The sequence below is a fragment of the Larus michahellis genome, chromosome 14 (genome assembly GCF_964199755.1).
Source record: "Larus michahellis chromosome 14, bLarMic1.1, whole genome shotgun sequence".
In the NCBI taxonomy this organism is placed as follows: Eukaryota; Metazoa; Chordata; class Aves; order Charadriiformes; family Laridae; genus Larus; species Larus michahellis.
The window spans coordinates 10,429,749-10,450,322 of NC_133909.1; the positions used below are offsets into that span (position 1 = coordinate 10,429,749).

The 20,574-nt window shown below is 43.6% G+C and overlaps 1 protein-coding gene across 2 annotated transcripts in view; it reads right to left on the reverse strand.

Annotated features, from left to right (window-relative positions):
* Positions 1-1,700: 1,700 nt before the first annotated feature.
* Positions 1,701-20,574, reverse strand: part of ASPSCR1 (ASPSCR1 tether for SLC2A4, UBX domain containing) — a 45,222-nt gene continuing 26,348 nt past the window's right edge. For both annotated transcript variants that reach the window (XM_074608003.1, XM_074608004.1), the window contains 5 exons: positions 20,487-20,539; positions 5,212-5,263; positions 4,439-4,508; positions 3,935-4,122; positions 1,701-2,838 (listed from right to left, as the gene is read on the reverse strand). In XM_074608003.1, coding sequence (XP_074464104.1) covers positions 2,825-2,838; positions 3,935-4,122; positions 4,439-4,508; positions 5,212-5,263; positions 20,487-20,539 — 377 coding nt within the window. In that variant the 3' untranslated portion in view covers positions 1,701-2,824. The remainder of the gene's footprint in view (positions 2,839-3,934; positions 4,123-4,438; positions 4,509-5,211; positions 5,264-20,486; positions 20,540-20,574) is intronic.

A 20,574-nucleotide genomic window follows, 5' to 3' on the forward strand; every position in this document is an offset into this window, starting at 1 on the left:
TATATAGCTGGCTGCTCGGGAAGCAGCTGACACCAGCGCGTCTGAAGGACGGCACGCTGTCGCTGGCTGGCTGGCTGGCTGTACTCTTCATGACTAGTAATAGCCAGCCGTTTTTTCCCCACTGGCAGCTGTAGCAGGCGGAGGCTCAGTGGGTCACCCTAGTCCTTCAGCCAAGAGCCATCAAGGTCATCGCTCGGGACACCAGCCACTTGGAAACTTCAACTAAAACCACAATTTAATACACATTCTTTCTGATGACAGTACCAGCTTGAGCAGTGCCCCATCCCTCTGCTCTGCAGCCTCTTTGCCAAGACAACTGTTTGTGCAGCTGTACGAAACCAGTGAAGGAACTGACCTAGTTCAGCCTTCAGCCCCGCAACCCTATGGTAAAAAAAGGCAATAGCAAAAAAATGCAAGTAATACTACCTTTGAATGCCCCAAGCCCCCAGGGGTGAGTTGAGCTACTATAGCAGAAGCGATATTGAAACAAATGGGGTATCTGCATGTATTGTTCGGTGGCAGGGTAAGAATCCTTGTAGCAACTACCTTAGTGAAGAGCCTGCAGTTTTAAATATCGGGGCGTCTTGTCCCTCTTAAAAGCATGGACACGCTCAGGCACAGCCAGCTGAGGTAATGCACACAGTCAGCAATATGAAGTCTAATCCTCACCCCGTCACCCATGAAACTGCCCCAGTAATAATGATGTTGCTGCTTGTGTCCCTGAACTTTTCCTTCCGTTTTCCCCTATCGGGTACTTGCAGGTGATAGTTATGGCGCTTGCTCTTTGTCAAAACTGGTGTAATCAATCCGCAAAGCAAATCAGTACTATTTGACACTGCCCGTGCTCTTCAAAAAGCAAGACCAGCGTATCTAAAAGCACACTACAACTTCCTACCTACCAGGCTGCTTCTGTTTATTCTAACCCTGTCAATCAAACACACCAGCACAATTATAACACCACCCATCATTAGCTATGGCTATCCGTTGGCCCCTGATATATCCTGCATAAATTCAGCAAAGCAGCTCTAGCTACAGTCTACCTCTGACTTCTGTGACACGCATAAGCCTGAAACAGCACCTGAACCAAGATACAGGCAGTCCTATGGAGTGTAGGCTCAGCCCACACTTAATCCACTAAAGTAATACGCTTTCAACATTATTTTAATTATTTTTTTTTCCTGTACTATGTCTTTCATAGCCTGTCAAGTGCAAGAAGGGCTTGCTTTCCACAGGAAGGATTTAGAGCAGCAGCTGTACGTAGTGCATTCCCCGCTGCCAGCGGCCGCACGCATTCGCTGTTTATGTTTGGGTGTCATATAAGAAATCAATCAACATTTTTGCTAAAGCATTCTGCTCCCTCCACTTTGAGTCTCCTTTTTCCTCTTCCACCTTCCTTTCATGCCTCCCCCTCCCTCTGAGTTTCTTCAAAGCATCTGGGAGCATTTGGAAGTAATTAGACCTGAAGGGAAATGTTGGCCAGGCTGGGAGACAATGACAAGTGCCAGGAACCCTGGGTGCCCTTTCTAGCCACTTTGAAGTTCATTCAGATGGTACAAAGCTCCGTTTTGCTTTGTTGAAAAAAAATGGGAGGAAGGGAATGAGGCACGACAGGCCCATTGAAAAGGGAGCAGGTTCCTGTGAACTGAGAAACTGAGCACTGGGGGAAGAAACGTATTATCAAAGAGACCGACAAAAAGGCCTCCTATGGCCACTCTGCTTTATTACATCTACAAATTGTGCAGATGCACACGTAGTTCAGGGAACAATTGTCTATACAGGGAAAATGGAAAACATGTTATTACCGTAACAGGGAACCCCAGCTGTCCAATACGAATCACTGATCCATGGAGAAGACTTCAAATAAAATACAGCACCATGGCTACTGTGGCACTACAGAGTTCATCTCCCTTGTGTGCGCAACTCTAACCAACAATATCCATCCCAGTACAGCATCGCAGGAGGCAAAGACCCGGACTAGTGCCTCCCTCTGCGCACTAACTGCTCTGCGGAGCGCAGCTACTCTGCTGCGGAGACACTCGCACCCCAAGTCCATAGATTGAAGGTCACGTGAAGAGACCCTTTTACTGGATGTTTTTTTTTCCTCACTGTTAACTGTCATTACTGATGTTAATTATATGTAGTGAAAATAAAACACAGAGCTTGGGGCAGAAACAAACTCCACATGTATTCCATTAACAGATACCTGTCTTGTTTGTTAACAAGATTCTGGCAACGGAAAACCAGATGAGTTCAGCAGATCCAGAGGCTCACGGGAAAAGGCTGTTTGAAGTGACCTAAGTGGTTCCTCTTCACCCACTTTCCAGCCATCTATGCCCAGAATTATCAGCAGCACTAACCCCAGCCAGCAAGAAGCAGAGAGAAGTCTTGTTCTAGGCAGCACTTAAGTATAGGTGAAACTGAATTGGATTGTATTTTGATGCTAGAATTCAAGCAGCTAGACTCAAGTTATCTCTGAAGGTAGAACTGGGAAGATGTGAATTTAAAAATATGGATAGAAATAAAGTCCTTCACAGAAAGTACACAGGAATTATTTGCCCATTAATTCTCTATTCGTATTATTTGCATGCAAGAAACCTTAAATTTAACCTCTAACCTTGCTTCTGTAGTCACGAAAACCACAAACAGGCCTTCCACTCCTCCAAAAGGTGAAGCTAGCATCTGAAATACCAATTTTCTATTTATTACTAATGTTCATACTGATTAGATCTCTCCAGGGCCACCAACAATTTCTTACACATTCTGAGTAAGTTCATCAGGAAAGAGGCACAGCTGACGGCTCACTGATCCGGCAGCCCAGAACGTTTCATCTCTTCCCACCTACAAAATAAAACACAAGAGCATTAAAATGCTTAATCACATAATTGGCACTGTATCATTTCTCACTAACGTGGTCTTCTTGCTGAGGGTTCTATACGCTGCTGCGCTCAGGCAACGGCTGGGTAACACGTAGGGGCACTTCTTAGGGAGATGGAACAGGGAATACATCATAACTTTCGGAGTGGGGAAACTTAATCCTACTTGTTATTAACATGCATGTTAGAGCATGTTATTAACGTCTCATACCAGCTGTTAATGGGTAACCTGCACAGGTGGACGAGGTGTTATTTCGTACTTCATCCATATCATCTTTACTTTGGAAAGAAAGTCCTACTCTAAAATGGAATGCTTCAAGCATAAAGATACTGTTCCCTCCATGACCTGCAGCAGCGTCCCAGTTCCAGTCTGGCCGAGACCAGCCACAGCAGGGAATGACACCAACCCCCTGTCCGCAGCCTTCCAGCAATCATTTCACACCTTACGCTGTGCTTGCGGATTATCTTCCATAATCAAACACTACAATTCTCATTCAGGAAGTTAACATTTGGCATTATTAGCCAGAGAATTCCATATAATTCCTCCTAGTTTTACTGTCGTTCATCGAATGTCTGTCTCCCCCTCCCCCCCCGCCCCTTTCTCTTTGCCACTGCATCAAAAAGTGAATATTGCCAATTGTTTAATTCAGGAATTATTCCTCTAGTTCCTTCATATTTTGTATAAATTCTCATATAAAACCACACATAAGCTATTGGTTCTCAGACTAAAAATAAGGTTGCCTTTTCTGATCAGGATAAACCAAGAAAAAATTCATAATGGAAACTTGGTTGTAATCTTAACTATGGAAAACCACTACTGTTTTCAGTGAAGATTAAAAACAGAAAGACCAACTCCAAAAAAATGAAGAGAAAGTACTAAAACAGACTGTACCAGCAAAGGAAAAATAACGATAAGAGCTTTAACAGATGACAAGGCCCTTGGTATGTAGAATATCATTCCTATTAGTATTTGAACTACACTAACATAGTTAAGAACTCAACACAGCCTGCCTTTCTGGGCAGTTCCGAATGAGAAGAGCCCTCCTCGGATTTCATGATACCTGGCAGCTTCAGCCACTTGGGGATTTTCCCAGGGGCCCTTCTCAACACCTGTGGAGCTTCATCCACACTTGCTGGTTTTGGCTGCTCATTGGTCTTTTTGTCACTTCCCACTTCTTTTTCAGACAGAGATGGAACTATTGATTCTAAAGATGATGAAGCAGAAGGTACTAATGATTTGGACAAACATCTGAGGAAGAAAATAAGCAAACAGAATTAATATTATTTTTTTTTATAATAGCCCCTTGTACCACCTTTAAAATCAGATTGAAAAGGCTCTTCTTTTTCATGATAAAAGCCCTAAGATTTACTTGATTTAGTCACTGAAGTCCTACTTTGCAAAGAAGGACTCACAAAGCTATGAAGTCAAGTACGACAGTATGACTCTCTCCCAGGAGAAAATGAAGTATCTTCAGAGCACATTTCTTTGTAGTAAGATGGGCTCATTTCACGCTTCCTATCCCTGAAATATTCACCCATTTGCCACTCTATTCAGTCCTACGTACCTGGCTACTAATAAATCAGCTGCAGAAGGGGAAACCGCAGAGCTCAGCAGGTCCGATTTCAGGTAACAATCTGTTTAAAAATGAGATCCAAGCAGAGACATCAATCACCACAGAATTGCAAAGCTCTTGGCTCAGCAAATACCTCCTGTATTCTACAGTAAGTCTCCATCACCTTCCCCTAGCTGACACAGGACACTTTTAAACTATGATAAGTTTCTTTCACAACTCAAGGTGCCCTGTTTCATCATTCAAACCTCAAGATCTCAACATTTTCTTTCAGTGCTTGCTGCATCTCAAGATACTTTTCTGTGAAGCCAGAGCATGCTCTAATCTCTGGGAGAAATGGAGATTCTAAGCATAAACCAGAGGTGTCAAAGAATCAAAGCTTCAGATCTGTTCTCCCATCTCCAGACAGCCCACTGCACCAGGAGGTCTGTAAAAGTGTTTCGTAGTCATTTGTCCAGTTTACATTTTGAACAATGGACTTCCTTCTACACGGTGGTTGTTCTATCATTCTTGTCCCTGCAGCAGACAATGCCTGCTCCAGAGCCTAACAAATCTCCTAAGAAAGGTACCACGTTTACATTTGTGCTGAAGCTAACTGGCCAAGCTACCTCTGAAGAGCTTCAGCCATTTGGAATGGGAACACTGACCAGCATTCCTGGGGACTGCAGTATCTTTTGTTGGAAGAACTCTGAACGTAAGGATGTAACTCTTCTGGGTCTACTACAGGAGCTATACAGTCAGCTGGAGAATAGAGGAAATTCACTCACCCCTGCACTCCTCAGATCCAAAATGAATGACAGCAGTTGGAAAGAGTTTAGCCTGCAGTAAAAGGGGAAAAGATCACCGACTGTAGATGCTTTCAGAGTTCACTGTGAGCATTAGGGACAGGTTAGACAGCTGCGGACAAATTCACAGAGTTTAAGCTGAGGTCACCGAACCATCTATAATTCAGAGAAGGCGAAACTTGTGTAGAGTCTAAGGCACTCAGGGTAAGGCATGGCGCAAAATTCTAAGAGCTGTTCTACTACACAGGTGATGAGACCTGCGCAGCAAACGCTCGTTGTGCTGATGATCTGCCATTTGTTTTCCTCTGCCCCCGTATCTCAGGCCATTATTTTTCACCCACATTCTCCGCTGCTGAGCGGATAACGTAGGATTAAGAATCTTCCAAGACCTGGGTGGCTGATAGTAAGAGAAGGAAAATCCAGCTATGCCCTCAGAAATCTCTTCTAGATTATTCTATTACATTTATACCCTGTCTCTAGTTGGAATTTGTTTCAACAGCTTTCCAGGATGCAGTCTACCCTTTCACAAATCCAGCCCCAGTTCCTGGTTCCTACCTGTCAGAATAATTGCCATATTCAAACATTTTTTTCCATCCATTTAGCTCACTATGTGACCTAGATAAACGCAGACATGAAAAAGGCAGTCCTACAGTTATCTGTCTGATGATCTTTACTTCACCTGGAAATGTTATTAATGATTATTTTGTATTTATATATCTACCTCCAAACCAGATAAAAATAACGAACAGAGCGTGGCCAGAACTAATTCCAGCAAAACACCAGCATAAGTGATTTATGTTTTCCAACAATTCCTCTCTGACTATTATTTGAGATGTCAGGCAGCCAAATCATAGTTCATTTAGTGGGTGCTTTAATTACTCTGTGTGGCACATCTTAAAAAAAAAAAAACAAACCACATATAGCTCATGAAGCACTGAATCAAGTAAAAGTAAGTTTAAGTACAGAAATTTGTTGAGTCTGTGATCTCGTAAGGTCTGTCTCCACACAGGAAGACCTATGGTAAAGATAGTGCCACGGTGCCGCGTCTGACCAACACCCGTGGAAGGCGGGAGACCCCGCCTGTCTCACCGGGAATGGCCCCAGAAAGTTATGCATCATGCTACCTTCGGTCTTAGCTTTTCGCCTACCCCTTCAGTGCTCCACAAGAACAAGCCATTTCTGGTCAAACGCGTACACAAGAAACACATTAAACTGAGTTCCCATTAGCTCATAATCCAAGAGAACAAACTTTTCCTTCTGCAACACAGAAGCGCAGTAAAGCTGGAGTCATTTTTGCCACTCTACCATTAACCCCCACTCCACGGAGACACTCTCTGCAGGAAGGAAAGAGAGGGGGGAAAAAAAGAAAAGTGGAAATGTCCACAATTCTAGTCAGCAGACCCAGTTCCTAATTTAGCCTGTTTGTAAAATTACCACACTGCTTTATACTTCATTTTCCCCCATTTTAAGGTGTAGACCCATCGCACAGAAGAATGAGATGGCAACTGGTACCTCTCAAGTTACTCAAACGTAATGCACCAGACAGTATCCGGCTTGTTGCAGTTCACTAAGTTTTTCTCTAATTTTAGATACCAACAAACCGAAGTGATGACGCTTCTGAGAACTTGTGCTGACAACGGCCATTCTCAGCATCTTCTCCCCCTTTCAGTGCTTTACACTCAGTCTCTTATGTCATGGCTAAATAACTCTATTCATCCACCTCTGCATAAATAAGTACTGAATAAAATTCAACACAAAATATGAATTATGTTTAACATATGAACACGTTAAATGACATCATAAATGACATAAAGACATACTGCTGAGAAGTAATTTGTCAGTAGCTCAAATGATGACCTACTGAACAAATCATTGTAAACATAAAAGAATTCTTTTCAACTAGCCCTAAGTAATACAAAGAATCAGATTCAAGCCAATAAGAAACACTGATTACAATGTAATAAAACTCAACACCATAAGAAATGAAAATGTATGAACAATTAACACAAACACCGTATTTTAGAAAGAGAGGGTTAACAAAATTAAGCATGCTGATTAGAGACCTGGAAGTCAGAGGAAATGGAAGTAAAATCCTTAGCTATTGAGTAAACATTACTTGGAAAAATGGAGTCTTCGAAGTGCTGTGCAGCCCTGACTGGAAAAAAAGCAAGCAGGGGAGGAAGCATTAAAGCAAACTAGCAAATGTTGTCATTTACCCATAACTAAAAAAAATGACAAAAGATCTTTCAACTTTGGTAGCTAATACTTCTGAGGTGAGTAATAAGGAATGAAGCAGCAGTATGGGTGTAGGGAAGGAAATTCAGAAAGCTAAAATACAATTAAAGGATTAAAACAACAAAAAGTTACAATAAGAAGTTCAGATAAAGGAAGTCCCTAAAATAATTGCTTGGGCCACCAATTATTAAGATTAAGGAATCCAATTAAAGAAGATAATTTCAATGACTTCTTTGTATCAGTTTAATCATCAGGGAGACTTGGAGAAGAGTTAACTGTTCTTCACCTGTAACAAATGACAACCTGGGTACGACTGTGCAGCTACAGGGGCAGGAACGTCCTCTCCTGCAGCACCGTGGCCACCACAGCATCGCTGGGAGGTTGAGGCTGTAAGAGCACCTGGGGACTGCCTAGTCCGAACGCCCCCGCTCCGAGCAGGTTTCTCAGGACCACGACGTCGAGTCGGGTTCTGAATATTAACAAGGATGGAGACTCCAGAACTTGCCCAGGCAACCTGTTCCAGTGCTGGACCCCCCTTTTCAGTGGGCTTGGGTGGGTTTTTTTTCTCCTTTTATTTCAATGGAAATTCCCATAATTTGTGTCCATTTCCTCATGTCTTTTCTCAGTGGTGCCCAATAAAAGGTCTGGCCCATCTTCCTTGCTGTTTCCCATCACGTTTATTACATGCATTGACAGGACCCTCCCAGAGCCTTCTCTTTTCCAGGCTTTACCACCCCAACTCCCTCTGCCTCTCAGATGCATCAGTCCCTCAAATTAACCTTTGTTCCTTCGCTGGGCACCAGAGAAACTGTAGAACTGGACTCGCAGTCCCACTGGTTCAACCGAGGAATCACGAAAGCAACTGCAGGTCAGTGCAGAGGGCACCCACTTACGAGCCACTTACAGCAAGTACAGTACGGCACCGCAGCCTCACAGGAACTGAAGTAGTAGAAAAACTGGGGCTGGAACTAAGTCATGCATTAAAAAGCACAACATCACCCTGTCCAGATGGTACATCCAAATGTTCTCAAGGGACTGCAGAGTAAGAGATTTAAAATCATTAAGCTTTGTGCTAAAAACAGACACTGCTGCAAGCACAGGCTTGTATTTTTAAAAGGTGATATGCAGAAGATTAATACGATATGGTGTAACCAGCTGTACCAGTAAGGATTCTGAAAGAAAAATATCGTACTTGCTACCAGAATTAACACATCAATATAATACTACCTAAAGAAAAACTAGGCGAAACAACTATTTTAAGCTTTCAGAAAGCCTTATACTAAGAGACAGGTAAAGAAACCAAATCATCATAGTGTAAAAGAGGTAAGTACTGTCATAGCCAGAAACTGTACAGAAAGTGTCGGTTAATGGTCTACATCTACCCTGGCAAAACAGCAGCACTAAATTTCTCACCTTAATCCAATAAATAAACAAATAGATAAACACAAACAACTGCCTCTCTCGGTACCCTTAATGCACGCTCAGGAATTGTGCAGGGCAGGCTGCCAGCTCTTGAGTTTTCTTGAACCTCTGTTGCCACCATCAGCACAGTCTGGATACTGGAATGACGGTCCTTGGACCCGACCCAGCACAGCGATTACCAGAGCTCAAAGGAACCCTGATCTTCACGGGGCAGTCTGTGGATTGCTACCTAGTACAGAGACTAATAGAACTGCATTAACTGGAGGCAAAACGAAACAGCTTCACCTATCTTCCTGACTACAGACTTCAAATGAGTATGTGGTACTACCAATTTTTTTTACATTAATCCAAAGGCTGCAGGAGAGTTTCACATACAGTATAGCCTACATCATGCCAGACTGAAGCAGGAGACATTCATCACTCTATTCCAACTCTCAGCTCCTGCTAAAGTGGCCAGGCATCTTCACATCCTTGAACTGACATTTTGGCAGAAATCATTATTTATTAGGTCTTTTAACATCTAATTCCTCAATCAAGAGGGCCTAAGGTTGCCTGTTCCACTCACAAAGACGGCTCTCCATAAACTTTTTTAATTAAAAAGTACCAGACACGGTTTAGAAACCCCAGAGAAAACTCTTGCAAGAGCTTTGATGTTTCCGCTGCATTCGTCTGAAGGACGAATTTTTTTCTGAAGGACGTCCCTCTATTTAGGAAATGGGTGCCTTAAAAAGGGCCCCCCCAACACACATACACTCAAGCCCTTTTACACACAACATCCTTTTCATGCCAGCTGCAAGTTGGAAAATGAGGTTTTTGTAGCGTGTTAGTGTTGGAATTTTTTAATAACCTCCCCTCTCTTTTTTTCCCCTCCCGACCAATTATCTTGGTAAATAATTAACATTCTGAAGGAGATAAGTAAGCACAGCATCTCAGAGCTCAAAGCCCTTTAGTTCAAAGCCCTGCCCTTTTCTCTTCGTTTCCCTGCTGCCGCCACCGAAACTTCCTTGTCAATCAAGGTCTGGGCACACACATCAAAGCTTCATGTGGGAATGGCCCCAAGGGGTCAGAGAAAATTCATAGCAGGGCCTGCATGAGGCACAAAGAGAAAAAGAGAGTGAGAAACACAGACCAAGAGCTAGACAGACACACTCAACCACACAAACACACAGACAGAACGTGCCCCAAGATAAACCTCTACCCTATTTACTCACAGGTTGACAAATAACCATAGTTCTAAGTTTCAGGATCCACCTCCACAACCATTTCCCACTGCTGGCAAAACATCAGTCCAAACGTTTCAGTTCAAAATCTCTTAATTGAAAGAAACTTAAAGGAACTAGACAGCAGCTCACAAGTACACAGAACGCAACCTCCTTCCCATGGCTCATTTCCCTGCATCCCAATCCTCTCCTCGGGGTCAGCCAACACAGAGTCCCCTCTTGCCAAATTTACATCCAATAAGTTCTTTTTCTTCAGTTCAGATAGACTCCTGTCTCCTTCGTACAACCCTTTGTCTAGCGTCCTTTGTGCAGAACCCTCAGGTACCGTCCCAACTCAGCACTTAGGGACGGTTCAGTGCAGAAGGCACCTAGCTACATCTCACCAACCACCCCAGGAATTCTCCAGCCAGTCACTGGCAAGACATGACACTGTCTGAGATTTTTTTGTAACACAAAAGTATTTACATCAGCACCAATTTCACATTAAAAAAAAAAAAAAAAAAAAAAAGCCAGTGGAATGATCCCACTGGCCAAGGAATGTCTTGGCATAAAGATGAGAAGGCTTTAGTAGCTGCAGTCCAGGAACACATACAAAGACAAAGATGGAGCCTTTATTATTCTCTAACATTGCTAAGAATGCAAGGATCAAACACTGGGCAGACCATTACCTGAAAACTCTGTTCTCAAGTGAGAAGTATTTCCTCATTTGCAGTTGTTCTAATGCAAATTATCAATGTCTCTAGAAGAACTCTGCAGATCTTAACCTCACTGCACAGGATTCTTACAAGAATATCTGTGAATCAGAACAGATTTAGAAACCTCTTAAAGAGTCACCCTGAGCCCACCAAACTGACCAAAGAATCATAAGCTGTTTGAAACAAATATTCGAAAAACTCCATTCAGTTATATGTGAAGAATTACTACAATATGAATGAGTCAACAGCTAGTTACTATCCTCAAATATCCAGCATTTCTCTTTCTTGCTGCTTTGATTTCCAGCCAGAGTGCCATTCCGTCTGGGAAAGTGAACGCTATTAATCTATCGAATTACAATGTTCAAATCACACTGTGCAAGGCACACTTACAAGAAACAGTTAGATTATTATTTTTATTGCAACAGCACCTAGAAATCCAATTGAAAATGCTGTCCCATTGTGCAATTACAGATCTGTAAGGAGCAGCAACATGCAGTATAAATAAAAATGTAAGAAAGTATGATGTTTTAGGGTTTTTTGGGTTTGGTTGTTGGTTTGGGCTTTTTTTGGTACAGATGAAAAACTGAGATCTAGAGATTAAATAACTTATTCAAGGTCACACAGGATGGTAGCAGCACAAATGAGAACTAAGTGATTAAGTCTCCAGAGTCCCATCCAAGGCCTTAATCGCAGGACAGCTTTCTTGTGAAGGCATCAGGAAGTCACTGATGAGGCAAGAAGTGGAAGAAGCCAATATCCTGCTTACTGTCCTCCCACGTAAGGAGTGTCATTCTAAATGACCAAATCCTCGGATTTTAAAAAGATCTAAATAACACAGCTTCGTCAATTTACTTAGTTACAGTTGCAGAAATTTAAATGAACGCTTTCCATTTCTGAAATCTGAAGACCAGCCTGTTACTCATAAAGCCACATTTATCTGAAACTGCGTCGCTAAGTAACTCCAAGTTTTATTTCAGACGGGCAGAGTGCACTTACTCAGACACCACAGTGGTGAGCGTGGTTTGTGACAGCAGGGCATCCTGGCTGGAGAGTGGCACACTGGGGCTGCTGCATCTTGCATTCCATGATAAAAATATCGACACTACAACAACATTTCCCTGTGAATCCAGCTGCAATACACACGAGAAACATTTCTGCTTTGTTCTACTGCACGTTTTAGTAGCTTTTTCTCTAGAGCACAGAAAAGACTTCAGGCAGAAGCCTCCCCAAATAACGTCTCCGTATTTCCTCCTTCACTAGGCATCTCCAGACACACATATTCAAAAAATCCTACAACAGAATATTGCAAAATAAGTCCATTATCACCACACAGTTATTCTGTTCACAGACAGAGTGATGCTTTCAGACCAGGCAGACACTGCTGTCTACGGGGAACTCGCAGCTGCCAGGGTGAGCAGCATTCTTTCCGTTACACGATCTGAAAAGATTAGAGTGCCACAGGTCTGCTGTTAGTTTGATGTTCAAAGATGAATAAGAAAACAAGCACTTCAAAGGAAAACGCGCATGGAAGGAGAAACCCAAGCTACCAACGTGAAATACTGCATAGTACACACACCCCAAACACATAAACTAGCTCTTGGAAAATTCAACCGGAAAGCCGTGGATCAAAAGCTTCTCCAGCAAGACTGCAAAGCATCGCTGAAACAGAAATAAACACTACAGTCATGGTGAAAGGGGCAAACTGACTAAGTGGTTCGTGTTTATAATCTGAGAACAAAGCTGCTCAATGTGGACTGCAACTGCCAAAAAAGATGGATATTCCGCAGCCAATTCAGAGGAGGTCTAACCCAGCTAGAGCGGGGGACCTTTAAAATTCATAAGGCAAAGATAAGATTTGAAAGCACTATTTTCAAAAGGCTACTTAAAAAGGAATTCAGGTATAAAGGCATTCATTGAGCCCTTGAGCTGAGATAAGAAAGATCTGGCCTCCAAAACTGACAGAAGAAGAGAGAACATTTTTGGCAGGATTTCCACTCTAAACTCAAATGTACAAGGACGTCCCTCATCCGGACTGAGGGGATGAGTCTTACTCGAGGACAGCTTAGGCAGCAAGTACGGACAGCCTTTGCGAGCACGGGTAACAGACCTCGCAAGGCAAACAGGAGGCGAGATGGCTACCCAAACCTAGTCGGATGAGAAAACCCTGAATGGACAAATAAAGGGCTAAGAATTCATACGGGAAGGTGAATGCCATCCTCCAGGCTGGATGAATTTCACTATTAATTGCAATTTTCTTTGCTAGTGAGTGGAATAACCGCAGGGCCTGCCACTGGAAATAGCTCCGACGGACTGACTCTGATGAAGTAATTTTTTCTGAAATTGCATCCAGACTCTTGCCAAAAGCAGAGAAGGCTTCACACTGCTCAATTCGTAGTCGGCTTCACTGAACAAGCATGCCAGACGTACTGCCCGAACTAGCATTAACAAATAGGATATGGAAACAGAACCAAAGGCAAAGGAAGGAACAAACAGCTCCTCTGGATTTCTGCCCCACAGTACACGCCAGAGGAAACACTCGGTGCACTCTAAGATCTGATTAGAAAATCTAAATATTTATGTGGAAGCCTGTGGATTCCTTTAGCTCCTCTGAAGATGGATGGCGGCCTCCTGCCCTCTTCGCTGCCTTGACTTTTCCAGTGGCGGGTATTCTTACCTTCTGCTAACTCTTTCCTAGTATTAAATCAGCAATCAATGATTTTTTTTTCCACTAACACACCCCAGATATGCACTACACAAGCGTCTGTTTCTGGAAGGAGAAAGAAGGGAAGAAGCAACTCTGAAAAGCTCAGCTAGCCTAGAGAAAACAAACAAGCAACTAGAGCTATAAGGAACCCAAAGCCAAGTGCTACAACAAGGAAGCCTGCAGTTGATCAGTTCTGGAGAGCAGAACATTATAAAACACTTCAAGGGACATGAGGATAAGGCAGCCAGCAAAAACAGCAATAACAAAAAATCAAAGCAATGCCTTGAAGTCTTTATGGGTTCCAAAAACTCCACGTTGCTGCCAATCTGTGTGCTCACTATACTGTAAATACACACATATTTTGGGAGAATTCACTTCAGACAGTTCTTTCAGCCCAAGTATCTTGGCAAATAAGTTGACAATATTTGTCTTTTTCCCCAGTTTTGCTTGCAGCCTAAAGGTTCTCCCTTCATTGTAAGCGATCAGATTTAATGACTGTGGTTCCAATCTTATCAGCTTGAATGGAGTGAGAGGGTGGAGAGAGAGCAGAAGTGTTGATAATATGGTACTCCACCATCTGCAGTGACTCCTGTCATTGGCTTCAGCACAAATTTCAGTCATTCATAAATGTCTGAATGCTCAAACGTGCTCACATTACTGCCTCAGACACCATCCGCTCTTACAGACAGCACCAAGGCAGCCTACAGAGTGAGGATAACCTACTGCTAACGTCAGACCTGGGAAAGCTAGGTGCAACTCCATGACTCATGTCTGACATTGGACAAGCAATCCCAAAGAACCAGCTCCCAGCCGTGTCACAGAAGCAGCAGCTCTGTCCTAGCGGAGGGTGGGGTTGTGATACCATCAGAAACCATGCAGTGTCCACAACAGGTTCCCGAAGCGTTCAGGCTGGCAATGGTCAATGTCCAGAACAGCCTGTGCTTGGGCTCAAGCAGGCTCTGCCTCTGCCAGCCCCAGCAAAGACCCTGAGTTTCTAGAAAATCCTTTTGAAGTTCATCAAGAGAATTCCCATATCCTTGGAGGGTGTTGCTAGCATTCTCTATGTACCAAGACATTTCTCAAAGTAAAGGAGAAAACAGAAGGCAATTAAGTAGCCTATGACTAAACTGGAGGGAATAAATAACTGGATGCTTCTCTGCCACAGTCCTGCTTAAAAGTAATAACAGTCCACCACATTTAGACATGAGTGTGTCATGTATTTTAAGAAGACACGAGACAACGTAGAAAACCAAGAATGGACTGTGCAGAAGCTGTAAATCAACCTCTATTCCTTTACTCTGTTTTTCTTAACTATTTCTCATTTTCTGTTTCTCGAGAGTTTAAGCACCGTATTTGGGGAACAAGAATCTAAGTCGTCCCTGAGAGCAAAAGGAGAATAAAATGCATTTAAAAAATGGAAAAGCATTTATGGAACGGAGCAATTAGACAAAATCTCATGTTTGAAAGTTAGGAATTCTAAGGCTCATATAATTTCAATCATAGGTCACAGTTATTGCTGAGATAAGGAAGACTGCACTGAAATCTAATTATGATTGCTTTTGCCTCCCCTGAAAGTCACTTTATTCCTGAAATGAATATACACTCCAGAGGTGTTCTACGAAGCACCTACGTTCTACCTCTATTTTCATATGTTGTCTTCTGCTCAAGTGAGATGTGTATGAAAGAGTGAACAGCCTGATAATAAAAAAGTTAAACATTGAAAAAATCCAGAATGACCAGATACAACATGGTAGTACCTGTTTTGGAAGACCTGTTTTGAACAGAAACATAGGTTTTCTAGTCATCTAAGAAATATCCCATTAAAATCAAGTGTCAGGTTATGTGCAGGCATCTTTGCAAGGGAACAACATCAGGCAGAAAGCATTCCAGCAGGCTATTGCTAACACTACTGACACCGAGCACCGGGAGTGAAAGCTTGAAAGCTGTGAATTCTGGCAGTTACACGATATGACCTGACAGTGTGAAGAGATGTACTACTGATAAGGCAACATCCCTCCTCAACCTTTCACAGATTCTCAAAAAAAAAAAAAGATACCACAAAAAAGCTTAAGAAATTAGCTGTTACGTTACTTTACTCATGCTCCCTTTTCCCTATGATGTTGGGAAGAACCACATGCTCCATAGCACTTCATTCAAGTTTGCATCCTACCAAAACACAGCGTTATTCCAAAACAAGCTCTCCCACTATGGAGATGCTGAGTACTGCAAGGGCACCTCAGCATAAAAGGCTCCTCTTCCCCCAGCCCGAAAGCCACACATTTTACAAAATACCTTAACCTGATGCCTTCTATCTTTACAGAGCAGCTCTGTCTTTTCATCTCTTTCCTTCTAGAGGATGGGAACAGACAGGGAGCTCTGACTAAAGTATAAAAAGTTTCCCTTTGACAGACCACGTGATGCCTGAAAGGGGCAAAGTCTTCTCCTGACCCACCCACGCGGATCCCACGCCGTCCAGTGCAGGACCAGCACCGCAGCCGGCTTTGCGGCGAGTGTGGACACTGACCCGCACCAACTTCTTCCCAGAATGAAGACTTCGTAGTTTGGAAGGTAATACTGGAGAGCAAGTCCTGTCCCCAGCGCTGCCCCACTGGCCCAGCACCAGAGTTACCACCTCTCCTGCTCCTGCTCTGGGCCGGCATCATTTTTACTGAGCACCGAGGCTCGGGCAGAGCAGCCCGATCAGTAACAGCCGCCTATAAAAAGGGCATCCAACAATAACACAGTTGCCAGGGACACGAAAGCCAGAGCGACTTCCGTGCCCGTTTCTTCCTGGAGAAGAAAGCCCCCTTCAGCCCCTGCCAAGCGCTCAGATCTGCAGCAGAAGGGAAAGCCTGCCCAAGCAGAAGACATTATGGCACGGGGCCTTCGCTGACTCAAGGCAAAAGTCAAAGATGAAAACGGATTTATATTGGTAATGGGGAGCAAAGCTTCACCCAGAATCAGCCGACTGGAACTGGAATAAGGCACCATCCCGGTGAGTTCTGTGGTCTCTGACACGCAGTACGGGTAACCAGAATGGTATGACAAGCTCTCGGCAGGAATTGTTTTTTCCTGTTTGATGCTTCATCCAAATAAAATGTTTATAAACACACAGAATCATTCCTGCCATAACAGACTGTGTCCTGAAAGGGCTGAAGGGCCCCAGGCAAGGGACAGAGGCTACATGGCCACTGGCACTAATCGCAGCTCTTCCCATCCCCAGACACGTTTTACGTAACAGCCATTTTACGCCCAGCTGCACCAAGCAACTTCAAGGCTTTAATGTCCAGGCTTTGTCTGCCCTTCCCCAGCACACGCTCCGGGCCGCGCAGAAGCCACTGCTCCAAAACCCACAACTCCAAACAGTGGAGCCCAGCCCCGTCCAGAGACGCATTTCTTTCTGCTCCCTCTCTTCACCCCGTTCTGTCCTTCCAAGTTGCCTCAGCCCCTTGCAGCCTTCACCCTTCTCACCCCGAACTTACGAGAATTTCTTGGCTCCTCAAACAAATCAATTCTGTTGCTGTTTCTTGACAATCCAGTGACACGTGTCTTCCCTTATTGCCGAGCCTCTACTCGCTCACCTCATTAGTGTTGCCAGCCTCAAGCATTTGGGTCAAGTCACTCATTTCCAACGCCCTAGGGCCCTGTAGTCAAGGCTAAAGCCTCCCTGAATATAATTTGAATTTAAAAAAATTATCTTTTTTTTTAAAGAAAAAACACTTGATTACAGAAATGCTCTGGCCTGCTCCTTTCACCATCAACTCATTTTTCCAAGTCAACTGTGATGAACTGGATGGGCTTTCCTAATTCTGCAGATAAACTTCTGAAAACGATAGCATTGTGAAATGTCACATTGAATGTGCCTGGTAAAAAAATCTAGAAAGTTAAATACCTATAGCTGCATACACACGTCCAACCGTCTGAGGTTTCTGCACCAGATGGGCTATGGGGACAAGATACACTGCAAGTACAAATTTTGCAAAGTTGATATACTCAACAGCAGAAGGAGAAAAAATACAAAACTCGAAAGTGAGTTCTTTAAACTGACCGTGAACTTTAGCAAGGTCTCCTGCAGAAAAAGTTTGCTTGGGTTCATCGGCATAACTGCATCAGCAAACTCTTGTAGAGCATGAGCAGCGTATGTGAGCAAAACCTTTGCTGTCACCACGCTGCAGACACACATCCCCTTTCCAGCTAAAACCACACCCCTGAGCAGGGCACCTCCTTCAGCCCATTGCTACCACCCATACCAACAACCACTTGGATTTGCACGTTATGAGACTCTAAATCCACTTCAGTCAAGAGCCTGCAAATGTCCATTATTTAAATTATTTATATTTATCCAACTCATGTAGAACGGAATACACAGCAGCCCAGGGAACAGACATGACAGTAACTGCGGCAGCAGTCTCTTCATCTGACTCAGCAGCTACGCAACCACTGTCTAAATTACTCAGTGAAAGTTACATCCACCTTAGGGTTTTCAGCAGAAGTGTCTTAAGAAATAGTAAAAATTAGTATGCAAAAAAAAAACCACTTCTACAGGCCACCTAGTTAGTGCCCTTACTGTTCCACATACTCATTTTCCATTACTTTTATGTGTCACATCATCACTTGTCCTGTATGGAACACATCATCTCATAAACAAGTTGCACATAGTCTGCATCTTTTTTTCACAGACGTGAAGTGCCACATAGGATGTCTCATAGCAAAAGAAAATCTAACAAATTCCACTGAAATTATCAGCTGTTTGCCCCAGGGCTCTAAGGCTCATACAGTCTGTATTTTTTTTTCCTTAAAATTGGAAGAATTATATACAAAATAGTTCCATTAATGAAATCATAAAGCTAAAAAAAAAAACAACCAAAAAAACCAACTTAAAATGTAACAGGCAGTAAAGTTACAAAGGCTTAATTATTCCAGGATATTCAAAGAAATAAGTCATATATACCAGTTTAAATCCTGTGCTATATATGAATTTTTGTGTACTGTTTCATGTGTATTAGTCCATTATCATGCCATCTATAGGGCAGTTGTACCAATACAGGAATTTCTGTTAGGTCAGGTAATGTCGCCTGGTCATAGAATCATAGAATTGTCAGGTTTGGAAGGGACCTTAAAGATCATCTAGTTCTGACCCCCCTGCCCTGGGCAGGGACATCTCCCACTAGATCAGGTTGCTCAGAGCCCCATCCAGCCTGGCCTTGAACCCCTCCAGGGATGGGGCTTCCACCACCTCTCTGGGCAACCTGTTCCAGTGTCTCACCACCCTCATGGTGAAGAACTTCTTCCCAACGTCCAGTCTGAATCGACCCATCTCTAGTTTTAATCCATTCCCTCTAGTCCTACCATTACCCGACATCCTTAAAAGTCCCTCCCCAGCTTTCTTGGAGGCCCCGTTAAGATACTGGTAGGCCACTAGAAGGCCTCCTCGGAGCCTTCTTTTCTCCAGACTGAACAACCCCAACTCTCTCAGTCTGTCCTCACAGGAGAGGTGCTCCAGCCCTCTGATCATCCTCGGGGCCCTTCTCTGGACACGTTCCACCAGGGTCAGTCCACCCCCAGCAATACACAAGGATAGAAGAACAACTGGATGCAGACCAAAAGTCCATTCAGTCCAGCCAGTACCCTGTCCCTAACAGTGAATAAAAAAAACTGATGCACAGAGAAGAACATCCTTGCTCTTTGCTTCTTTGTGATACTTTCCCCTGACACTACTAGCTAGCAATGATTTTCAGTTCAGAAGCTTCCCGAGATGGTTTCTACATATTAAGAGAGACTCTCAGCAGGTCGGAGCAGAGGCCGTGGCCCGGTGCGGAGCAGGAGGCTGGCAGAGACAGAGCGGCCGCGGGCTCCGAAGCCGGGTGGAGATCAAGAGCCGCCACACACAATTCCTGAAGCACAGAACCAAACAGGCCACCATCCCCAAGAGGCTCAGAGCTCCCAAGGAAGCTAAACCTGTCACAGGTGTGGTGACAATACTAGGAACTCCAACATCAACAAAACCACTCCCAAAACTTCAAATTTCAGCAAAAAAATTCTTAACAGGGCATTAGGAAGGGGAGAGACTTCCCGCTGTGAACACCGAGATCCACACTTTGCTTCCCTGAACGTTCAATAGTCCAAAAGCAGCTGCACGTGTACCTTTTCCACATGGCCTGCTCAGGAAGCTGTGGAATTTGGAAAGCTCCATTACAAACAACTTCAGAGGCATGCTAATCCCTACCTAATTCACCACGCTGCCTGAAAGGTGCCTTTCTCTATCCCTCTCCCTGAATGACAGCACATTTTAAACATGGTGAGTTTGGGGCAAAGTCACTCGATCAGTCTCTTAATACATGAGTGATTTACACAGACAAAAGTCTCAGGCCCAGATACGTCAAGACCACCTTAACTGATGCTTGCAAAAAAATCTCCAGGAATCTGTATTTGAAAAAAAAAAAAATAAATTTCAGCCTTTGAGCAAAGTTACACATAGAGATTACATATTCTTCAATGTATAAATTGGCTGAAAATAAATTCTCACATAGTGATTATCAGAAAGGTCAGATTTTTGTCCACTATGGCCTCTAGCTCCTGCCGTAGAAATTGAAAACAGTTACCTATCCAAATCCAGTGTCACATCTCCTACTGTACTACCCCAGCTACAGATACAGCTCACTCGCGTTAGCTCAGCTCTCGCAGTAATGTTTTGAGGTTAAATACAGCTCAGATTCTGTAAGGCACTGAGCGTACAGATGCAACAATGCGACCCCCCCCCCAGCCCTGCGACAATACACCAGTGCATATTGTTGCACAAGGTGGACCTCTTCTGGTGAAGAGCTTGTGCTCCAAAACACCTGGTGCCATTAGTCTTGGCTAAGCAGAAGTCTACAGGGATCACAGCATCATACCGCTTCTTTTAAAAGCGACTAACGCACACGGCAGGGTGAAGGGGAGCAGCAAGTCAGAGAATCACAGAGCACACATGTGAGTCCTTACCTCAAAGAGTGTCAAACTTTCATCGTTCAAGATGATTCTGGGAGGTGCAATAACTGAAGTTAAAAAACAAGTTACAAAACAGGACCAC